Source organism: Bison bison, unplaced genomic scaffold (genome assembly GCF_000754665.1).
Source record: "Bison bison bison isolate TAMUID 2011002044 unplaced genomic scaffold, Bison_UMD1.0 scf7180017864039, whole genome shotgun sequence".
Taxonomy (NCBI): Eukaryota; Metazoa; Chordata; class Mammalia; order Artiodactyla; family Bovidae; genus Bison; species Bison bison.
The window spans coordinates 3,427,020-3,443,662 of record NW_011494611.1 but is presented as its reverse complement, the minus strand read 5'-3'; the positions used below and the strand labels follow the sequence as shown (position 1 = coordinate 3,443,662).

Below are 16,643 nucleotides of genomic sequence, written 5' to 3'. Positions count from 1 at the left end.
GGGAAGGCTTGGCCATATTCTCCGCACAGCTAGGAAATGACACTGCTGGAAGCAAAACCAAAGTCTGACTGGGGCCGTCTGAGCAGGAACCGCGGGTGCTGTGAGAGCCCTGGGTCCTGAGTGGTTTCTCTGCGTCCGGGGCGGGGGCCCCCTGGGGACAGAGGCACTTCCCCTCCGGGCTGTGTTTGCTTTGGCCTCGCTGAGCACCACTGGCAGAGGCCGGCTGACTTGCATTTCTGGTTTTGGGTCTGGTGCTGCACTTTTTCGAGGGGCAGGCTGCTCGGCTGCAGTCACTACTGGTGCAGGCCCTGGCCCCACTCCACCCCCAGGAAGGGGAAGGGTGGCCTGCTCCTCTCTCAGGGCCCAGTGCCAGTTCCCGAGGGCACCAATTGCTGCTTCCGACTGTCCATGCTTCCAGATGGAGGGGTCTGGCAGAGGGGGAGGTGAGAGAACGTGGGACACCAGGGAGCTGGCGTTGCCCACAGTTTGCTTTTTCTGATGGAGAATGCTCGCTGGTGGGAGGGGGCAGGCAGGAGCTGGGCTGCCCTGGGAACTGAGATCCAAAGGGGGCTTGGGAAGAGAGAGCCAGGAGTCAGGCTCTAACCCCAGCTTAGCCCTGCGTTTACGGGTGCCTTTGGGCAAGTCCCTAGGTCACTGTCCAGGCTGGGCCCTCTGTCTTTCTGTTACTTCAGTGGAGAGTCTCTCTGACCCCCCTGGGAACAAACTAAGGTTCCCAGATGAGATTCCCGGATTGGGGGTGCCTGGAATCACAATTGCCAACTTCGATTCTGGGAGCCTGACAGTTTGCTTCTAGGGGTCCATGAGAAAGATGTGGCACTGTTTAAGTTTCATGAACAATGTTTTCATCACCACAACCACCACACCACCACCACCATCCCATTTCAGAGCTTGGGACTCTTATAGTGTACTCTCCTCGTGTGTCGCTTGGGTACCTTGGTTCTTCAGTTTCATAGGTGGCAAGCCAGAGGTCCAGAGGGTTTAGGGACTGGCTCTTCCTGGCCCCACTGTGTGATTCTAGGTTGGCCCCTTCTCCTTTCTGGGCCTCAGTCTCCCCATCCGTGCAGTGGGGATATGGGCTCGCCAAAGCTCCCACGTCTGAGGCTGTGTGGTCTGAGGATTTCCTGGGTGGGTAAGTCTTCACCGTGGAGCTGCGGGCAGGATTTGCAGGGCAGGCAGTCCTCGGGGTAAGTGGGCCCCTGTCTTTGCCTGTACCTGGGAACCAAACTCTGGCCAGATCATCCTGCAGTCCTCTGAGGCTCCCCCTCCTGGCTCAGCAACTTTCTCCCTCCCACAACCCAGGAGGTGGAGGTGGGAGGGGCTTTCACTTTCATCCTCCCAGGCAGTGCTTTTTACCCCACTGGCCTTTCACATCCACTCTGGTGCTCCCAGATGCCACTCTGACCCCTGACACGTGGGTGCAGCAGCTGCCCTGGGCTGCAGCTGGGCCCCTTATTCCCAGATGTGAGGCCTGGCCGGCCCAGGGCTTAAAAGAGTTCCCAGCTGCAGGCATGGCCTTTCAGTCTCTGGCAGCTGTGCCATAGTGGGTAAGTACTTGCTCTTTGGGCCCAGCTTCTTCATCCGTCAAATGAACATTAGTGGTCTTTACAGTAAGAGCTCTTAACCTATGTTCTGAGGCATTTACCCTGAAATTCTGCACCTGTGTGTGTGTTGGTGTGGGTGTGTGTGCATACGCTTATCTGTACAGTTCTCATAAATGTGTGGCATCTTCCTCTTTCATTAGTTCTGTGTCCTTGTGGCCTCTTCACGGACGGAACCTGGGCTCTGAGCAGTTCCCGATCCAGCACTCCAGGTCCTCGACTGTGATGGGGGGAGCCCAGCCTAGCCCGAGCCTGACCCACTTTCCTGTGGGGCACCCCTGACTTTCTCTGAGCCCCAGTCTTCCTGTGAGATAGCTGCTTTTCAGACTCGGAGTAAGGGCAGTATTTTCTTCTTTGCAAATGAAATCTGCAGGAACCCAGCGAAAACTCCAAGGATTCTGAGGGTGGTGTGTAAGGCAGGAATGCTTCCTCTTTTGTTTGTACGTGCGACTCCTGAGGTTCCTCCAGTCATAGTTTAAAAAGCACGGGGTGGGTGATCCCTCTCAGTGAGGTTCCACATGTCTATGACATTTGTTGAGTACTGGTATGCACAGTATTTTGAAGTTCTGGGTTTTTTTCCAGTTTACTAGTTTCAAAAAAAGCTGAACATTCAAAGCAAGTTCTTCTTCAAATGACTCACTAAGGCTTTTGAAAGGCTTTGGTTCAGGTGGAAGGTATCCTTTGGCTGGGTCTGGGATTCTCTCACTTGGTAGCTGCTCTGGCTTGGGGCTTGTTTTGACTCTGGTCCATGAAGGCCAAGGATGTCTGCTCCTCATTTATTCACAGAGCGACTTACTCGCAGAAGGACCGCGACACTCCCCTTCGAGGGCCATTGGGAACATTACATGTTAGCGTTAGTGACTCAGTCGTGTCTGACTCTTTGTGACCCCAGGGACTGTAGCCCACTATGCTCCTCTGTCCATGGGGTTCTCCAGACAAGGATACTGGAGTGGGTTGCCATTCCTTTCTCCAAGGGATCTTCCTGACCCAGGGCTCAAATCTGGGTCTCCTACATGGCAGATGGATTTTTTTTTTAACCTTCTGAACCACCAAGAAAGCCCCCGGGGAACATTACATAAGGGGGTTTAATCTGCCACGGCTCCTGGCATATGAGAGAAGCCGTATAATGGTAACTAACCTCTCCCTTGTCTCCCTTAAATGACCAACCATGTTTTGATGGAGCGCAAGTTTCCAGCAAGCAGTGAGGGTGGAAAGCCCATATTCAGCTAAGCCAAAGGGGCTGTCGGGTCTCCACGGGGCGCTTCGGCTTTCACACCGTGGGGTACAGGCTGTGGGCTGTGGATCACTGCCTCATTTTCAGTCTCTGTGACACTGACTCGTGCGTGGTAGCCTCCTCTTGTAAGCCTTTCTCGTTTTCTCTTTATTTCACAGATGTTTGAGGGATCAGAGGCGGATGAGAAGGAAATGCCCGGGGAGAAAGGGAAGGGGCCGGGTGCCAAGGACCCCTCACCCAGCAAGGACCCGTCTCCTGGCCAGGAGCCTCTTCCCGGACAAGAGCTTCCACCCAAAGAGGACTCCTCTTCTGGCCAGAAACCTTCTGCTGACCCAGAATCAACACCCAGCAAAGACTCATCTTCTTGCAAAGAACCTCCTGTGCGCCAGGAATGCTCGCCCAGCAAGGACTCCCCACCAGGCCAGGAACACCCTGCAGCCGCAGTCTTCTCTCCATGCCAGGACCTTTCTGCTGGGCGAGAATCCTCTCCCGGCCAAGGCCCTCTGATCAGTAAAGACCTCCCTGCCCTCCAGGAAGCCCCTGCCCAGGACCTTCTGCCCCATCAAGACCTGCCCCCCGGCCAGGGCCCCCTGGCATCTGAGCCCCTTGCTGAGGAGACCACGAGCTCTGGGGACCCACCAGCAGCCACAGGGAACCCGCCCTTGGCCTCCAAGCCAAACTTCGTGATCCCCGAGGTCCGGCTGGATAGCACCTACAGCCAGAAGGCAGGGGCAGAGGGGGGCAGCTCGGGCGACGAGGAGGATGCAGAGGAGGCCGAGGAGGGGGAGGAGGACGAGGACGAGGACACAAGTGATGACAACTACGGAGAACGCGGGGAGGCCAAGCGCAGCAGCATGATCGAGACGGGCCCGGGTGCCGAGGGCGGCCTCTCGCTGCGCGTGCAGAACTCGCTGCGGCGCCGGACGCACAGCGAGGGCAGCCTGCTGCAGGAGAACCGTGGGCCCTGCTTCTCCTCCGACACCACCCTGCACTGCTCGGATGGCGAGGGCACCACATCCACCTGGGCCATGCCTTCCCCCCGCACCCTCAAGAAGGAACTGGGCCGCAATGGAGGCTCAATGCACCACCTTTCCCTCTTCTTCACAGGACACAGGAAGGTAAGGAGCCCAATGGTGGAGGGGAACAGGGTACATGACAGGGCTGGATGGGTCCAAGAGCTGCAGGGAATGAATCTTGGCTTTGTCCCACCTCTGCTTTTGTCTCAACCTTCCAATAAGCCTTCTACCCATTTAACAGATGATAAAACTGAGGCCCAGAGGGACCAAGAAGGCAGAACTTGGATTTAAATGCAAGACTTTCTGACTCCAGATATTCTTACAGCTCCATTGTACCAGGGGAATCCACCAAAAATAGAGCAGGTATATGTGGATCTATAAGATCCAACATGCTAGCTGGAGAAATAGTTATAACTTACACTTGGTCCAAGCCTAGCCAGACTAGAAACCTGTCAGCCCACAAGCGTGACAACACATGTTTCCTCCATGCTGGTATTATTCTAAGCAATTTATATGAACTCATTAACTCTCACAGCCACCCTAGGAGGTAGACACTGTTGTTGCCTGCTACGGATGGGGAAACTGAGGTACCGGGAGGTCATGTCACTCGCCTTGGGTTGCACAGTTTATAAATGTCTGAACCAGAATTAGAATGAGGCTCCAGGGCTGGAGCTCTTAACCACCATGCTCTTTGTCTCTTGCAAATATTTATAAATAGATGAATAAGTGTTTATTGATTTCCTGCTGTGTGCCAGGCCCTGTGCTCCATGCCACAGCAGGGGCCACAAAGATGCATGAGGCTGATCTCAGCCTGTGAGGAATGTGTTCTCTGTGTGGGCCAGTGGGGTGGCCTAACAGTGGAAAGACTGCATCATGGCTTTGAAGCCCATCTGTGTTCATGCTCACTGGCTCAGTCAAGTCCAACTCTGTGACCCCATGGACTGTAGCCCGCCAGGCTCCTCTGTCCATGGCATTTTTCAGGTAAGAATACTGGAGTGTGTTGCCATTTCTTCCTCCAGGGAATCTTCCTGACTCAAGGATCGAGCCTGCATCCCTTGCTTTGGCAGGTGGATTCTTTACCATTGAGCCACCTGGGAAACCCTTGAGGCCCACTAGCCAGTTTGAATCTGGTCTCTGTCCCTCACTTACTATGTGGTCTTGGGTGAGCCACTCAGCCCTCCTGAGCCTTAGTGTCTTCTCTGAAAAGCAGAGATTAATAGCACTTACAACCCATGGCAATTGAGGGTGAGCCCAAAGAGCCTGCGGATTCCTTGGTGGCTCAGACAGTGAAAAGAATCTGCTCGAAATGCAGGAGACCTGGGTTCCATCCCTGGGTTGGGAAGATCCCCTGGAGAAGGGAATAGCAACCCACTCCAGTATTCTCGCCTAGAGAATTCTGTGGACAGAGGATACAGTTCATGGAGTCACGAAGAGTCAGACACGGCTGAGCTACTAACACTTTCACTTCACCTTCTAAAGAACTTGGTGCCTGATGTCATTAGTCTAGGCGCCAGGCAAATGCTGTGGAGGTGCTAACAGTCAGTGTGGTGCAAGGAGTTGTTATGACAACTGTTGTGAGGCTTGGGGGTGGGTGGTCATGCAGGTTCGGGGAGGAGAGACCCCAGGGCACAGGGCCACCAGGGAAGGCTTCTAGCAAAAGATGCTCCTCACCTTGGCTTTGAAAGTTGAGCAGGTTTAGAATAAACAGAGAGGATGAGGTAGGCATACTGTGAAAGAACATGACCTAGACTAGACTCTGCAGAAGTTAATTTAGCTAGAACAAGAGATATCTACAGTGCATGGATGGCTGATGCATGGCATGCATGCTGCCATTCCTGCCTCTAAACCTGTGGCAGACATGACTAATGGATTCCAGCACACTTCCCCACCAAATTGAGACATGGCCTCAGAAACCTCTGTAGCTTCTCAGCCACTAGCAATAAGGCCGCTGGGCACGAGGGATAACACCTTCTGCTGAAAAGTGCCTATGCTGGAAGGGTGGGTTGGGGCCCTCCAGGAAAGGGCCTGAAACTTCGTGTCCAGGAATTAGAACTAAATTCCAAAGGCAAGGGGACTGGATCTATTTCCTCATCTGTAAGCACTTTTGATGTGCTCTGAAATCATCAGGGGAAGAGGTCATTAATATATAGATTTCTAATTCCCCTCCCTAGAAGCTGGAATCAGAATTTCCAGGGGGCAGTGCCCAGACCCTGCGTTTTAAACCAGTCTTCAGGGATTGGGACATTTCCCATAGTTTGAGTATCACCATCTAAGGCCATTTTTTTGGAGTCAGTTTCTATAGAGAGGAGTCCAGACCTCTGTCCTACTGAAGTGAGGCTTCAGGCCGACTCAGGCCAGGCCTGGACACTCTCCTCTGGATGACGGTTGAGGTCCAAGGACCCACACCCATCTTGGGCCTCCCAATCTCACTGTCCCCACCAGACCCTTCCAAGTTCTGTCCCATCTGCTCTTGTTCCAGTACAGATATTTCTATACAGATACATTCACACACATTCTCACATACGTTTCTAGTTCCCCAAACCAGTTGATCTCAGCTCCAATTTGGGGGAAATTATTTCCTCCTGGTAGTCCAGCATGCCTAGGACAGCTCTCTCTCCCGTCCCAGCTTCCTCCTTTGGGAGCTGAAGGTTCCCACTGGCATCCTCCCATCCCCCACCCTCTGTTGGCCTGTTGTCTCCTTTCTTGGGCTTGAGTGACTAGCTGGCAGGGACCTCAGAGGCTGCCACCCTACCACTTGGCTTCTGCTTGCCAGGCCTCGAGTCCTTCAGCATTGTTCATATTCTTCTCCTTCCAGACAGCCGGCTTCAGTAAGAAGCTAACCCTTGTCAAGTGGAAGTGCAGTCTAGGCTAGACAGAAACCCTGGTCCCCCTCCATCCCTCACTGGCGGTGGGACTTGGGCAAATCCCTGCCCTTCTCTGAGCCTGTTTCCTCATCAGTAAAATGGGTATTATGAGTAACTAGTACCTCTATCATAGGGTTACTGGGAAGATTAAAGAGCCTGACTTGGGTTAAGCATTCAGAAGAGTACCTGGCACTCAGCTCCTGCTAGGTCCTCCATAAAGGGGATCATGCTGACGACAATGGTTGTGATGAGAAAAAGGAGGACAGCAAGAGCAGTAGCAGTCCTCCCAGCATTCACCGGGCATCTCCCGCCCCCCACGCCCCCTTTGTAGCCTTCACAGCACTGCCGCAAGCTGGGACCAGTTGTACTCATCTTACAGTGGGGAGTCTGAAGCCTAGGGAGAAGGGTTTGTCCCAGGCCACATGACGATGGAGCTGGACAGTGGCCTCACCCTGTCCAGTCCTCTCTGAGCCTGTCCTAAACCCTGCACACCTCTAGCAGGTGAGGGGCAGCGGGTTGGGGACTGGCCGCTGGGGGAGGCGGCAGGTTTTCCTGTGACTTCCGTTTTCCCAGTTTGGGCGTGGCTTTTCAGGGAGGGTCCACGGATGCCAACCGACCACAGTTTCCAGGCAGAGCCAGGCAAGAGGTGAAGAGGAGAGGGGTGAGGTCTTCGGGCTGTGGAGTCAGACAGACTGGGTTCAGTCCCAGCTCTGCCTCCTCCCTCCTGGTCTTGAGGCCTTGGCCAAGTTTCTGAGCTTTTTTTTTTTTTCCTGAGCTTCGATTTTCTCTTATAAAACAGGAGTGGCTAAGTCTTCAGGGAGTTGTCCCAGGGATTCAAGACGGCTGCAGTATATTGACAGCTCTGTGCCCACGGTAGTCATCCTGTGATACAATGAGACCCAGGAGGGCCAGACAGAGCTCCTGTGGCCTTCGGCCAGTCACTGTGTTGCCGTGTGGCTACACCGAGGCGGGCCATAGTGCAATCTGTCACAGAGGTGACAGTCCCAGGTTACCCCTCCCCTCTGCTGTGTTTAGGAGTATCTGACCCAGACAGACCTGAGAGATGGAACACTCGGCCGCGATCATCTTACGGGTGGGTTGCCTGAGGCCTAGAGAAGAGAAGATCCCCTGGGGTTATCCCGTGGGATATCCTGAGGCAGGCTGGCTCTTGTGCTGGCTTGAGTTGTCCCACAGCGCCCTCTGCTGCCAGGCCTGCATCTTGCCGGCTGCTCCCAAAAGGGTCCGGCAGGACAGATTTTCTGGGCCCGTGTCTGTCCTTTTTCTGGGAGTTAGGGACACTGCAAGAGCATCTGTGAATTTCACCCCAGCCTGGCCTGGCTCAGCCCAGAATCATGGGTCATTCCTTGACAGTGGGAAGAAGAGGCTGTGGCCCCTCCCTGGCGCTGCTTCCTTCTCCCCTCCTGCAGGAAGCCAGCCTGCGCAGAGGCTGCCAGGGGAGGGTGCCCACCCTGCTGCACTAAGTTTCCCATCTAGGCTGTGGTTCAGACAAGGGAGCCCCTGAGACACCTTCTAGCTCCAAGGCATGATAGCAACTTCCAGCCTCCTACCTGAAAAAGCCTAGAGGATTCGTTCCTCTGTCTAAACAAATAAGTGTAGAGTTTAGCCCCAGTGTTTCTGCAAAGTTCCATGTGGTCTGCCAGGATGGTCTGGGTCAGAGAGAGGAGCCAGGCATGGCCACATGGCCCCAGAAGTCAGGTCAGGACCAACAGGGGGAATCAGGTGAGGCCCTGCTTATAGGAGACCCCTCGGTCATGGGTGGGGTCTGCAGCCAGACCTGAAATTTTTTTTGCTACTGGCCAGCTCAGAGAGCCCGGGCAAATAGAAATGGCAACCCACTTCAGTACTCTTGCCTGGAAAATCCCATGGACAGAGGAACCTGGAAGTCTGCAGTCCATGGGGTCACAAAGAGTCGGACACGACTGAAGTGACTTAGCACACAGCTCTGGGCCTCAGTTTCCTCAGCTTTGTAAACTGGGGGGAAATAACAGCAAAAAGCTCTTAGAATTGTTGAGAAGGTTAAATGAAAGTATGACACAGCGCTTTAGCACATTGCCTGGCACGCAGTGAGTAACAGCTCGAACCACTAAAAAAACAGAGTTACAACCTGAAAGTAGAGAGTTATTTTGTTTGGTGGGAATGACTGGGAGCCTGGGAGATAGCATCTCAGTGTATCTGAGAAAACTGCTCCAAGGAGACAGGAGGGGAAGTCAAGCTATATACAAGTTTGCAGACAGTCTGAACATCAAAGATCAGGTATCAAGTTAAGGAATTTAGCATTCTGTGTATGGGAAGATACAAACCTCTGGGCTCACTGAATTCATTCCTCGCGCGTGCACCCCAGCTGTCTGGGGCCGATCCTGTTTCATTAGGAGTTGGCAGATGGCTACTTCTTGCATTCCCCAGCACCTCAGCAGTCACTGTTGGGGGGATGGGGGGGGGCGGGCGGCATCTGCTAGACTGCAGTTTGGGGAGCCCTCGTTCACATTTGGAGGCCAGAGATCACTGATGGCTGTGACATTTCTTGTTTATTGATATGGCAGGAGGCAGTCTCAGTTCATATCACCATAGCTACTGGTTATCAAGCACTTCCGCAGGTGTTCATTAATCCACATAACACCCCTTGAGAGGTCCAATTATTATCCTCATTTTACAAATAAAAAAAACCGAGGCACAGAGAGGGGATATAATTTGGCTGAAGTCGATTAGCTAATAAGTGGCTGAGCTAGGATTCAAATCCAGGCAGTTTAGCATTTAACTCTTATTCCATGACTATTGTAATAGTCATAGTTACAATATAAACGGTAATTATTCCTCCAGTCCCTGGAGGTGGCCGGGTGGGAGCTGGGCGGGCCTCAGGGACCTGTCTGGAGTGAAGGGCGGGCTGAGTGGTTCTGGGTTCATCTCCAGTCACCTTTCAGCACGGAGGAGCCAAGGAGCAGAGCGGGGGAGTAGATGGGAAGGAGAGACCCTTTGTGTGCTGAGCCTCAGGCAGGACTCACTGCAGCTCCCAGAGACAGGAGGCTTGGCAGCCAAGCTGAGACTGGAAATCACAGCCCCGACTTTCTGTCTCAGTCTCTTTCTGGCACACAGCACCCCCTTGGTGTGTGGGTTTCGCTGGCTACTTTGGGGGTGGACTCCCAGGGCCTGAGCTCCCTGGCCCTTCTCTCAGGCTGATTGATGAGAGCCGACCCTGGAGAAGATGACCCCCTCCCAGCAGTGGAAGGAAGAGCCTGGTTCCCAGCAGAGCAGAGCCTGGGGGTGGCGGGCGGGGCGGGAGTGGTCCCCAGGCCCATTGTGTGGGGCCGATAAAGTGCGGAAGCTGAGGTTAAATGGGAGGAAGCCCAGTGCTCTGGGCCCTTTCCCACGGGTGGGGGCTTCAGGCCTTGCCGGGCCAGGCCAGACGACTGTGCCCTGTGTGCAAGGGCGACAGTGACACCAAAATCACTGGGCGGTGAATGCTGGCAGCCCCCAGTCCCTGAGGGTGCCCTGTGTGCCAGTCGGGCCTTGGGGCCCAGACTTCATCCTGGTGAATCTCCCAAAAGCAGGGTGCATGCCTCTGCCGGAGTTAAGAAGCTGAAACTGAGAAAGTCTGGGAACGTCTCCAGAGTTAGTGGAGGCAGCACCCATACCCAGCCTGCAAACTGTAGATCCGGAGTCCCGTACCATAGCTGGGCGTGTGCCTGTGTGCGCACGTACACACGTGTTTACAACCTTGGTGGGGCAGCTTTCTCAGGAAAGAGGCGGCATTTCCCGAGTCGTTCATTGAAAACCTTCAAGATGTGTCCCGTCCTTGCATCTGAGTACCAGCATCCTCTGGCGGAGAAACACAGGAGAAATTAAGAAATCACCTTAAATTCAGAGAGACCTAGATTCCAGCTGTCACATAAACGCTGGGTGTCCTTGGGCAGATGACTTAACTTCTCTGAGGTTCCTCTGAGATTAATGAGACAGTGTCTGGATAATGTCCATTCTGAGGTCTGGCCTATAGCATGAACTCCATGAATGAAGCTATAACTCATCCATCCATCCATCCTTCCATTTCTGGGTCGTTGCCCCACTGAGGCTGGTAGCTCCGGCTATATCTGGATTAAGCCCACTTTTCCTCCCAGGATTGATAACATAGTATTTTAAAGTTCAGCCCATTTTCTTTCTTTTACAAATGAAATTGAGATCCAAGGTGTGACTCACGAGGAGTCAGAGCTGAGAGTCACACCTGGTGGCCGTCCGTCTTGTCTTAGGACGTCTCAGCCACAGCTATTCCAACATCTCGATGCATTTCCTGTGCTTCTGCCCTGGGGTGGCACTGTAGGGGTCTGATTTCTTCAGGAGGAGGATGGACACACAGAGGCAGGGCAACAGAGGGCGGCCCCAGGAGAGACGGTGGGAGTCTGCAGTGGTGTGGAGGAGAGGAGGGGTGACAGGCTGGGAGGGTGTCAAGATTGGGCAGAAGAGGAGAAGGCCTTCCAGGAAGGGGGCACAGCATAGGCAAAGGGAAGGGGGGTGGAGGTAGGGCAGGGCAGAATCTGGGGGCTCAGTGGAACAGCAGGAAATAAAATTGCAGGCCATTAATCAAGCAGTGTGAAGCCTTCAAGATACATCCTTCCCAACCTGCTTTCCCTCTCCCTTGATTCATTCATTCATTCAAGTATTTCTGGAGCTCCTAACGTACACCAGGCCCAATCAAGGTGACCTAGACAGAGGTGAAGGCAGACAGGGGCCCTGCTCTTGGGAACTCACACTTCATTAGAGGAGACAGATCGGAGAGAAGCCATGTTGGATACGGCGGGGACCTCAAAGGGGTGAAGAGGGCACACGCTTGGTCTAGGGGTCAAGGAGGGCTTCCTGGGTCAGGAGGCATTTAAGCAGCTTACCTGAGGTCTAGGTCTTTGCTGAGGCTGGGTCTTGGAAGGAATGGGAGGTGAGAGAGTCACCAAAACATCTCCCATGGAAGGAAGAGCGTGTGCAGAGCCTGGCTGGGAAGGTTTTTGGTTGGAATGGTTTTTGGTTGGAGGGCAGTTTGAAGAGGTTGCTGGAGCAGGGGTCAGGCCAGAGAGATAACCGACAGAGTTGTAACTGATGGTGATACGGAGCTTTCTGCCCAGACCCGAAGATGGTAAACTCTGTACATCATGTCCTGGAGTTTGGACATTATCTCAAGGGTACTTGGGAGCCATGGAAAGTTTTAAGAGACAGGCAAGAGAAAGTGAAAGTGAAGTCGCTCAGTCGTGTCCCACTCTTTGCGACCCCATGGACTGTAGCCTACGAGGCTCTTCCATCCATGGAATTTTCCAGGCAAGAGTACTGGAGTGGGTTGCTATTTCCTTCTCCAGGGGATCTTCCCCACCCAGAGATCAAACCTGGGTCTCCTGCATTGCAAGCAGATGTTTTTACCATCTGAGCCACCAGGGAAGCTCTCAAGGCAAGAGAGGTGCTCTTCTATGTAATAAATCACTTAACACGCTGCTGACCCATCCCCGGTCTCTTTAAAAACCTCAGAATCCTGAGTTGGTTAGTCATTATGATCTCCATGTTGAAATTAAGCACTAGAGGCTCAGAGAGGGACAGCAGTTGGCTAAGTCACACAGTAGAACCTTGACTGAAGCTTTGTCTCTGTCCTGCCCTACTGCTATGAGCGCTGTGTTTCTGGCTGTTCCTGTTCAAGCTGCATTCCTAGGTGCTCAAGGAGGACACTCCAAGAACAGGCTGCTCCTAGTAGCGGGGTCTTCCTCCCTCCACTGTTCTTCAAGGGGTGGGAGCATGGAGGTGGGGGTGGGCTGGTTGGTGGGACCTGCTAGATCCCTGAGCCTTTCTTTGCTCAGACAACAGCCCAGGCTGCAACGTGTCTATGTTTTCTCTGCAGATGAGCGGGCCTGACACAGTAGGGGACGATGATGACACCTCCCGGAAGAGAAAGAGCAAAAACCTGTACGTTGGAAAGATCTATGGTCCTCACCCTAGTGATGGGGGCGGGGGAGCGGTCCCTGCACCCCTCTCCTTGCCCTGTCCTCTGGCTTATTCTCCCTGCCCAGTGGGCCAGGGGCAGAGGCAGGGAGAAGGGGCTGCATCCAGTCCTACCCTAGACAGACACTCATGAAAAATGGGATCTTGGGACCTAGCCATGGCCCCAGGGTGAGGCCAGCCAGGGTCCTGAGCACCCAGCGCCGCCCTCAGCGTCCATCCACACAGAGTGAGGCAAGGTGCAGATTTAGTGTCTGGAAGCCACAGGGAACCAAGCAAAAGCAAGCAGCCGGGTTGCCCTGGCTCTGTCCACCTGCCAAGCCAAGCGGTGGCCAAGTGACCGCGACGAGTTCTTTGCTCCCTCTGAGAAAGGGCTGACTGGCCTGGTCACGAGGGTCCCCTTTCTCCACTGAGCTCTTGAATGCTGGCAGTCCTGGGCATTGCCAGGAGGGGGTGCTGCAGGCTCAGAGAGCGGATCCCATACGCCCCCATGCCTTTCTGCCCCCACCCCCTCCACACAATTTATACTTTCGATTCGGAGGTTTGTTAGAGGTGCTCACTTATTAACAGAGAGTGAGGGGTTTTCTCCACGGTCTCCTTGTACCCCAGGCCGTGGAGACTGCGGGCAGGGACAGAGGAGAAGGCGGTAAGGGACATGGTGGCCCTCAGAGGGAACCCCCTCCCCTCCAGGTCCTGTAGAGCCCATCGCAGCACACCAATTAGGCCGGCCTCAGGGTCGGGGGACGAGTCCTTCCCAGGTGCCTTCTGCCACGTTCTTCCCTGACCTCGACCTCGGCTCAGGTCCACTCCCAGAAACTCTTTCTCCCCAGCTCCCCTGCCCTCTCCAGGTTCCTGCAGCAACATTGGGCTTCTCTCACTCTGCAGCCAGAACCGTTGCACTTTCTAGGGAAGGTGAAATGCACAGAGATGACTCTTTGTACCAACCATCTGGTGCAGGCGGCACCAGAATGGCTGAGGGTGGCACTCCCAGGAGTGCGGCAGTGGAGGGCAGCAGAGGGCAGGCATCCAGGGTGCTGGAGCTCTCCTGCCTCGCCCACTCTGGCCTTCTTTCCAAGTGGGGCACTGCCACTTGATGGCCCATGGCTCACATTCTTAAATGCTTAGGCGAGGACTCTTCGAATCTGCAGTGATAAATAGCTCATATTTATTGTGCTAGGCACTGTTCTGTGTGCATTTACATATATTATCTAATTTGACCTTTGCATGCACGCCTGCGTGCTCAGTTATGTCTGACTCTGCGACCCCATGGACTGCAGCCTGCCAGGATCGTCTGTCCATGGAAGTTTCCAGGCATGAATACTGGAGTGGGTTGCCATTTCCTACTCCAAAGGATCTTCCTGACTCAGGGATCAAACCTGCGTCTTTTGCAGTGGTAGGCAGATTCTGTACCACTGTGCCGCCTGCCTTTACAATACTTTAAAGAAAAGAGAAATTATTGGAGTATAGTTGCTTTATAATATTGTGTCAGTTTCTGCTGTATAGCAAAGTGAATCACTTATACAAATATCCACTCTTTATTAGATTTTCTTCCCGTTTAGGTCACCACAGAGCATTGAGTAGAGTTCCCTGTGCTGAACAGTAGGTTCTCATTAGTCATCTGTTTTATACATAGCAGTGTATATATGTCAAACCCAATCTCCTAATGTGTAACCCCTCCTTGGTAACCTTAGGTTTGTTCTCTGCATCTGTGACTCTGTTTCTACTTTGCCAATAAGTTTATCTGTACTATTTTTCTGACTTCCCTGGTGGTGCAGATGGTAAAGTATCTGCCTACAATGCGGGAGACCTGGGTTCTTACCATAATTTTTATTTTACTTTCCTTTTTTCTTATTTAACCTGTTTTACAAATGAGTAAACTGAGGCAGAAAGAGGTTAAGTTGGTTTTCCAAGGTTAAGTTGCTTTTCCAAGAGTTGAGATCTGAAACCTGGCGTGATGGCTCTAAAAAAGTAAATGTGCATAAACATATATTTAAATTTTTTTAATTTATGTTTTTCCTTCTGTGCCTGTTATTTATTTACTTATTTTTTTGGCCTCATGACGCAGCTTGTAGGATCTTAGGTCCCTGACCAGGGATCTGATCTAACCCAGGCACCCTGCAGTAGAAGCACAGAATCCTCACCACTAGACCACCAGGGAATTCCCACAGAGCCTGTTATTTCTAAGCCGAGCACCCTGAAGGAGGTCTGCAGCAGTCCCTGCGAAGTAGCCTTGAGCTCCTAGTGATGGGAGCCCATTCTTCAGAGGCCACTTGCTCCGTCTTTCCGTGGCTCTGATTGGAGGAAAGTGTCCCTTTAGCTTCCTCTGGGGGCCCCAGCTCTGCTCTCTGGGCCCATGTGGGGCATCTCTGGCCTCTACCACCCTTTCTCGAGTTACCCGGGTGGCAATCAGGGACTCTCGAGGCTCTTTGCAGCTGTGCCGTGTGGCTGTGGATCTGCCTAGCTGTGCATCTAGGGACGAAAGGCTTGGCTGGGCAGGCGCTTCAGACTCCTCCAGCCACAGGGAAACACAGTGGTCTCTGAGCCAGCAAGGAGCCCAAGTGGATGGCAGCAGCCTGCAGGTTGGACCTCAGGCAAGCTCTCCTCCCGCCACCCCCCTCCCCCCAGCTTCTATGGCCTCACCTCGATAGTGGGCCAGGAGCAGGGGTCCGAAGCAGAGCACGGTGCCCCAAGAAGCTGGGCTCTCTCACTCCTAGACCCACCAAGGCTCTCAGAGGGCCTTGATCCTCACCAGAGGGCTGCTTGTCCCTGGACTCCTTGGCGTTATCTCATTGGCTTGGAATCTGCTAGAGCAGAGTCCTCACCTCCAATCAGCTGCCCTAGGACCTCAGGGTCCATGTAGGTAAGCCTGATCGCTTTTGCCCCAGCCACTGTGCTAAAGCTTTTTGTGCATTTTTTCCTTGCCTCGAAAGAATCCCAGCAGATGGTAGGTACTGTCATCATCTGTGTTCAACAGATAAGAAAGCATGACATTCAGAGAGGTTAGGTAACTTGATAAAGGGCACACAGCTGGTAACTGCTGGGGCTGGGAGCTGAACCTGAGACGGTCTTGCTGCACCACTTCTGCTCTGAACTTCCACCCTCACCACTTGCCTTCATTAAACAGGGCATCCTGTTGGTCTTAGTAACCTTTGAAGCTCGGATAACTTCAGAAGTATGCTGCCCAACGTATAAAACACATTTGAAAGTCCATTATTTAAATTTCTTTTACACTTACTTAGCTTTACGATTTTGATAACGCATTTTAAATTTCACGCATTTAATTTTTCGGTTCAGTCAGCATTTGTCGTCTTTAATCAGAAGGACAGAGATCAAAAACTAAAACAAAAAAATGTATTATTCAAAAGTCATAAGACTAAGTAGGCGTAAAAAAGTTAATTTGTTTCAAATGATGTTTTTGAGAGTTTATGGGCTTTGTACTTTTGAAGTGACTGGAGCTTAAAACTTGAAACTTCGTGGGACATCCTGCATATTCATGGGTGGGTATATCCAAAGCCGATGACGATGACGGAGACTGCGCGGTGTGCTGGCAGAAACTATTCACAGGGAGGTGCCCAGATAGGGGTCTAGGGACCAGGGAAGCAATCATGAGCAGGAGATGCTTAACCCCTTTCTCGCCAGCAGCTTGCCCACAGGCTGAAATCTGCCCCCGGGGAGTGTCAGGGCTAAAAATGGCTCGTGGCTAAAAATAGCCTGTCCTGCCACCCTGGTGGGCAGAGCCTCCCTTCCCTCCCGCCTTCCCTCCCAGCAATTTGCTGACTTGTTTTCTCCTCCTTCCCAGGGCGCTGCCATGGTAACGGGGAGGCCAGTCACAAATAAACGGTTTGGCTTCCTGCCTGGGCGGGCCCCAGAGGCCGCCCCTTCCAGACACATGCCCCTTTCACGGGCTCCCTCTCAGGGTTGGCCAGGAGGG

General features: G+C 53.1%; 1 protein-coding gene across 8 annotated transcripts in view; it reads left to right on the top strand.

The window, feature by feature from the left end:
* The window catches only part of RGS3 (regulator of G-protein signaling 3), a 138,588-nt gene that overhangs the window by 118,444 nt on the left and 3,501 nt on the right, over positions 1–16,643 (top strand). For 6 of the 8 annotated variants that reach the window (XM_010835147.1, XM_010835148.1, XM_010835149.1 and 3 more), the window contains 2 exons: positions 3,012–3,971; positions 12,615–12,679. In XM_010835147.1, coding sequence (XP_010833449.1) covers positions 3,012–3,971; positions 12,615–12,679 — 1,025 coding nt within the window. The other 2 variants (XM_010835154.1, XM_010835152.1) reach the window with 2 other exon arrangements.